Source organism: Epinephelus moara, chromosome 15 (genome assembly GCF_006386435.1).
Source record: "Epinephelus moara isolate mb chromosome 15, YSFRI_EMoa_1.0, whole genome shotgun sequence".
In the NCBI taxonomy this organism is placed as follows: Eukaryota; Metazoa; Chordata; class Actinopteri; order Perciformes; family Serranidae; genus Epinephelus; species Epinephelus moara.
The window spans coordinates 4815363-4821797 of record NC_065520.1 but is presented as its reverse complement, the minus strand read 5'-3'; the positions used below and the strand labels follow the sequence as shown (position 1 = coordinate 4821797).

General features: G+C 40.2%; 1 protein-coding gene across 1 annotated transcript; it reads right to left on the bottom strand.

Moving 5' to 3' along the window:
- Positions 1 to 445: 445 nt before the first annotated feature.
- LOC126402021 (putative methyltransferase DDB_G0268948) lies at positions 446 to 6109 on the bottom strand. The gene is made up of 6 exons (XM_050063665.1): positions 5939 to 6109; positions 4271 to 4431; positions 3911 to 4124; positions 2700 to 2803; positions 1725 to 1862; positions 446 to 653 (listed from the first exon to the last, which is right to left on the bottom strand). The coding sequence occupies exons 1-6, from the start codon at positions 6044 to 6046 to the stop codon at positions 557 to 559; spliced, it is 822 nt and encodes a 273-aa protein (XP_049919622.1). The 5' UTR covers positions 6047 to 6109; the 3' UTR covers positions 446 to 556.
- Between the last annotated feature and the right edge of the window lie 326 nt (positions 6110 to 6435).

The following is a 6435-nucleotide window of genomic DNA, read 5'->3' as shown; positions in this document are numbered from 1 at the left end:
GACATCAGTAGTTTGGTCTCATTTTGAACCAGGGGACCTGCAGATTTATTCTATGGCTGATATATTATGATCCACTAAAATTAGGCACAATATGAGATGAAAAAAAAATCCCCATTTTTTGCTGTCTTTGCCACCATCTTGACTGTCAGGGAGGAAGGAGACAGAATTCCACTGGGCACCACTGTCCGTGGTGCAGCTGTTTGTTCCCTCCTCCACACAGCGTCGCACCAAGCTGGAAGCAGTTCAGAAGTGGAGGGTTTTTCCTTCCCAATTTTGAACATATTTTGTTTATTTGGTCATGTTTCCTTGATATTTGTGCTTCTATCACAAGTGAATAAGCAGGCCATGTAGTTAAATTGTTTCTTTTTTGTCTATTTAATTGATATTAATTGTTATAAATGGCACTGATCAAATACCTCTATATAAAAATAAACACAACAAATCATAGTTTAAAAGGATAAAGACTTTTTATTTCACACGATTCTCACCATATAAAAGGAGTAGCACTATTAGATTTGTATGCACCTAACTTATCTGGTGCACAGGATTCAGCCATTCAGAGTGAACAAGGTTTGCGTGCCAGCCAATAGAAATACTTGACAACCACTGTTACTTCTGGGTCAGATGAAGATGTCTTCATTGCTGTCAACAACCTGGGATTGATAATAAGAAAAGAGAGTGGTTAAATAGGATCTGAAATGAATTAATGGACGGACGAATGGATCCACAAAAGATAAAACACATACTCTGAATGTTGCATACAGCTCCTAAAACTTCTGGCCCTGAGCTCTCACCTCCACTTGCCTGGTGCTGAACGTTGATCTCTTAATCTCCACTAAAATTAATTTATCATTATCAAAAAACGCTGAAATTTGTCTTTGAATGCTGTCACAGTCTTGGGCATTAATCAGAAAAACCAAACACTGCTTGACTAAGCTTAACTGTTGAAAGCATTTACTGCTTTTATAATATAGCCACCATTAATTCCGCTGCCACTGACAGGACAGAATAGCCCAGCAAGCAAAATATATGGAGGGGAAGTGCTGAGCCATAACTTTTACATGGATTTAAAAAAAAAAAAGACATTGTATTTAATTACTATCACAGTTTGGGAAGATTTACACACAGTTTTGCTCGTTGTCACCTTCAGAGTTTGAGTAGAGATTGCTTGCACAAGGCTCTTTTTTGCATGGAGGTGGCTGAGCTGGTGCCTAGCAGCAAACAGCACCAACAATGGCAACAGTGCTTAGAAAGCTAACAGTGTCAACATGCTTCCAATTTTTTCCAGTCACCATGTAGGGTGTTGCAGCAAAAAAAAAAAACCTGCAGACCCAAAGCATCTTCTCCACAGACCACCATTATCAAAGACATGGCTGGCTTTTTCCGTAAGTCACTGCCCAAGCACCGGATTTCGATGACTTCGGAGTGAGACCGGGTTGTTATCAGCAAAGTGCAGGGCGTCCACGATTAGCTTGCCAGTAGAATACACACATAGGGCTTCATATGCACTGATGTAAGGCTGGACCAGTTCCCACAACAAAGAACAGAGAAGCTCATATTATTATATTCGTAGGGAGCATAAGTTTAGTCTCTGCTCAGGCCGCCATCACTCCACTATATCTTTTGACTACAAAAAGTTGTTTGCTGGTATATTATGTTCTGAATGTTGTTTACAGCACCTTTAACAATTAGACTAATGTATGCGTTGAAGGTTAATATCTCACTTGTTCCTGATGTCATTAGAAATATGTTGAGCCCGAGCTGGGTCCTTCTGTAGAAATCTCTGATAGGTGGAGAAGGTCTCCACCATGCCGAAGTAGCTACTCAGTGGCATAGTCCTCTTTACCCTCAGACAGTCATTCCTGGACACAAAAGAAAAAATCGAGGCTGTAATGAATCAAATACTCTCCTTTCCCATGACTATATACTGAGATGCCCCAGAGCAAGACATTTGACCCCAAGTGCTCAAGTTTAAGTTGCTGTGTGGCAGTTAACTCCCAGATGTCACAGTGTATATGTCTGATTCTCACTTTAGCTGTAAATAAAAATGTATTCATAGCATTTATTCTTGTACAGCCTGTTTATAACTGGTGTTAACATCAACTTGGGTGATCAGTGCTAAACACAAGTGCAAACAACCACCATGACGCATTATGATCCTTACTAAAACAACTTGCCAAGGTGGTCTGGTACACATTTGACCACAAATCGTTTGTAGTGTAAACGCTTAGGCGTACTGATGTATCTCCGACAAGCAGGAAAATATGTCATCGGCGCAGAACTTGGTGGTTGTTTTGGTAACAGCTTGATAACGCTCTGTTACCCATTTTACAACAAGTTTGTATGAAGTGTTGTGCAACCATCTGTCGCTTTGCCCCATGGAAGTAAACCTAATTTCTGCTGGCAGTGACAGCTTCAGCTGTACCAAAAAAACTGATAACGTGACTCGTGAGCATGCTAGCAAACAAGGAATGAGAGTGTGGACATAATCACTGGGCCCTCTGACTTTCTAGCATCAGTGACATAGGCAGTTTTGAAATTTGAACACAAGTGGTCGCCCGGAGACACATGATGGACAGGTGTGTATGGCGATGCATGAATTGGTGACTGAAACACGTGTTAATACCAGTTATGAACAGGCTCCTAGTTTCATGAGAACTACTTGTGAAATGTGATGTAATTAAGGCAGAAACACTCACCATTCTTTGTCTGGGTAAGAGCAGGCATCAAACATGTCTGAGTAGATCTTCACAGAGCACTTTCCAAGATAGGGATTCCGGAATGGATCCATGACAGTGTAATACTTATCAAGAAAAGAAAAAAAAACTTAGTTATTACTAAGTAACTTTGCATTGTTTGCTCATAAATTACCAAATATTTTATATCTAAGGTTGCATTTTATGTGTCTATGAAGGATGTCCCTCAAGGCTCATTCCTTGGTCCCTTCCTATTTTCCACCTACATGCTTCTGCGAGGCTAAATTATTCAGAACCACAATATCTCTTTTCATTACTCCATAGATGACACACTACTGCCCCTCCCCATTCAACCCAATGAAAAGACCAGACCCACTATCCTCGCTAAATGCTTGGATGATACCAAAGCACAGCTAGCTGATAAATTTCTACAATTAAATCCACACAATAGAGATATTATATTTATCCATCTCCTAAACTCCATCAGCACCACCGTCCAGTCCCTCAGCCAGTTATCCAACTCCACCAGACCCTATGCAAAAAAATTTAATAATTTGCTCTGAAATTTCATAGCCTCTTCCTGTTTAGAATTGTATCCAAGATCAGGACGTTGTCGTCACCCAAAGATTTAGAAAAAGTCCTCCATTCTCCATTATCCTCAAGACTCAATTATTGCAGCTGTCCTTATTTTGGTATCGACCAGGCCTCGAGTCACTGCTTACAACTAGCACAGAGTGCCAGACTACTATGCAAACATAAAGAAAGGGAATATGTTACATCTGTACCAGCATCTCTGCACTGGCTCCCCATTTAGTATTGAATTCCTCTTGCCCCAAGCTATATTACAGGACTTCTGTCCCAAAAGAGTACAGCTAGGTTCTTCAGATCTACAGATAAAAGACTGTTTACTGTCCCACGATCTTGTTGAAAACTTTTTGGAGACTTCTAAGCTGCTGTACCATGAATCTGGAATAGTCTCACTAAAAATATTAGACCAGCAGAAAAGTGACCTAATGTGTCACATAAGCTGCCAGTATAAGGGCTTAGTTACCATTTACGCACAAGTGCATCAAATGGCATTGGAGTAATGGAATGTGCCACTGGTCTGAAATTGTTTTGTATGTACAATTAGACTGTCCCACATTAGGATTCTAAATAAAATTTAGTATGTTTTTTCTCTGAGGCATTTTCATGTTTTTATATTTTGAATATACCTCATCACAGATGTCATTGAGTGTATTAGAGATGTTCCCGTACTCCAGTTCCACCTCCTTGGTGTAGCTCAGGAGAGCCAGGCAGCCCCCAGGCCTTAGCACTCTGTCAGCTTCCAGGAGGAACCTCTCACGGTTGAACCAGTGAGCCGACGTCATGGCCGTTAGAAGGTCTACCTCGCCAGAAGCAAATGGTAGCTCTTCTGCTTGACACTCCCTGGGGGCCAAATGTCCAGAAAAGAATAAGAAACATTTGTTTGTCTCACAATGTCATCAGTACACCCTGGATGGTGTTCCGCAGCATCCTTGCAGTTAAACAAAAAAAATTATTCAACCAAAGTCCCCACCTTCCCACCAGCTCACCTGTATGAAACATTTGAAGGGTTGACATTGGCCTGCGCCATCTTCAGCTGAGCGGGGCTGATGTCTGTTCCAACAACCCTGGAGAAGTGTGAAGCTAATGGGACTGTTCCTTGCCCAGAACCGCAACCCACATCCACTGCAAGGCCGAACTGGTTTGGTGTCTAAAGGGAATGGAGTTACACCTTAAATGAGGCATATCTGTCCGCTTCTGAATTTATAGTCAATAGATGGGTTTAATCTAGCTCAGTCACCACAATAAAATGTTGGCATTGAACATTTTTGCAGTCCACAAGTATGTTACATTTGTACATTTCATATGTATGAAGTAGTTCAGCATGGTGGATGACAGGACATGTCCAGCCATGTTCGAACCTGGTCTTTTTTGTTTGGGAGATGTTTGCCATGTTTTGTAGCAAGGGAGTCTTTTTTAATGAAAATTCAAGCAAGGCCAAGACCAGCTTCCATTTGTTATATTTATTATATTTCTTACCAAGAATGACTAGTGCTAATGAGAAATTATCACAAATAAACATAAACTTGACTAACAAAGAAAGAACTGACAGGCTGTAAACTTCGGTCAGCACCAGATGTTTCGCTACCCTGCAAAACACTTACACCAGAGCAGCGTCAGCCTTTTGTGTAAGATGTGAGCTGTAATTCCGCAGTAAATAAACAGCTGTGTATTACTGACTGTGGATGGTGAAGCTGTTGAATGGATTTGTCGAGGTTGTTAGCTGCAGCGGTGGCTGTTAGCAGCTAGCTCTGCTTATTAGCAGCTGAACCACAGCAGACTGAGCAGCCACCACCTGCCAGACTTCACGTTCCCTGCAGGACTCTGAGAAGGTTTATGGTTCGATTGCTATTTGACAGAGAAGCAAGGGGCTTGGGTATCTGTGAGTATAGCTGAACTCAGCTGAGTTTTCTCTTAAATAGCTAGAAGTCCAGTTTAAATCACAGACTCTGAGAACACGCAAGTTTAAACCTCCATACTGGCAGATTTGGAAAGAATTCAAGCTGAAATAAAATTAATTTCTGCTACTTAACAGCGAGATAAAAAAGTCAGAGTTTACAATTATCCTGGGTACAAATCCCAGGTGCCCCAAATGTGTTATTTGTGGTCTCAGAGTTTTTGAGACCACAAAAGAGAAATATTTTCAGCTTTTCAAATGTGGATCAGTAAGTGTATGCTCATAAATCATCCTTTACACCTGACAAAAAACTCTGATGGAAATGCAAGTTTTAAGTTTGTAGAAATGATCTGTAGTTGTCGAAAAATTTTTTTACAACCTGTCAACTTGATTCTAATTTCGGATATTAAACTAACTGAATTAGTTTAAAGAGACAAAAACATTTCGACTAAAAGTAATGACCAAAAAACTGACTTAAATGTCTCGTCTACTAACACGTTTTGAATTTTCTAAAACTAGAGTAAGACTATGAAAATTAAAAAACAAAACTACAATGTGCCTAAAACTATAAGCATTTACAGATAAAGACTAAGACTTATTCGTAAAATAGCTGCCAAAATTAACACTGGTCACAGCAGGTTTATTACAGCAAAATGCATCCGCAATAAGATTGTTCAACATGGTTCATGGCTGTGACATAGCCAACAAAAGTTTCGGCATGGTTCTGCAAATGAAAAAAAACCTAAACTTGCACACTTACCTTTTTCCCCATATACTTCATAATCTCGCTGATTAATTCAAAGGGTGCCACTCTGTACTGCAGGTAAGCCGCTGCATGATCTTTACCCTCAAATGCACGAACAGGCATGTTTCTGTAGAAAGTGCTGGTGTCTGTCAAAACTGACTGAATACTATGACTTTCAGCGGTGTGCTGGTCCTTTATTTAAACATGATGAACCTGTGGCCTTTCCAGTCAAGCTTTTTTAGCTGGAAGCTGTGTACAGAACTGCAACACACCTTACGGGTTTTCCTCATTGGAAATGGTGTGTAAATATTGACAAGAATGGTCATAAAAGTCTGTTTGAGAAAAGTACAAGGCTTTATCTTGAGGTCAGTCTATCCATAAACCTGAAGTTAATTCCACAGCAAATTCATAACACAACTGTGAAATGCATTAAATCTTCCCAAACTGTGATGGTAATTAATTACAGTGTCATCCTTTATTTTTTGGATCCATGTACAGAACCTAACTGACTG

Excerpts from the sequence above, each read along its gene's own strand:
- LOC126402021 (XM_050063665.1), bottom strand. The coding sequence starts at position 6,046 with ATGCCTGTTCGTGCATTTGAGGGTAAAGATCATGCAGCGGCTTACCTG. Across the intron at positions 2,804-3,910 it reads TCAATGACATCTGTGATGAG|TATTACACTGTCATGGATCC; the intron begins GTATATTCAAAA and ends TTTCTTGATAAG. Across the intron at positions 1,863-2,699 it reads TCTTACCCAGACAAAGAATG|GAATGACTGTCTGAGGGTAA; the intron begins GTGAGTGTTTCT and ends TTTTGTGTCCAG.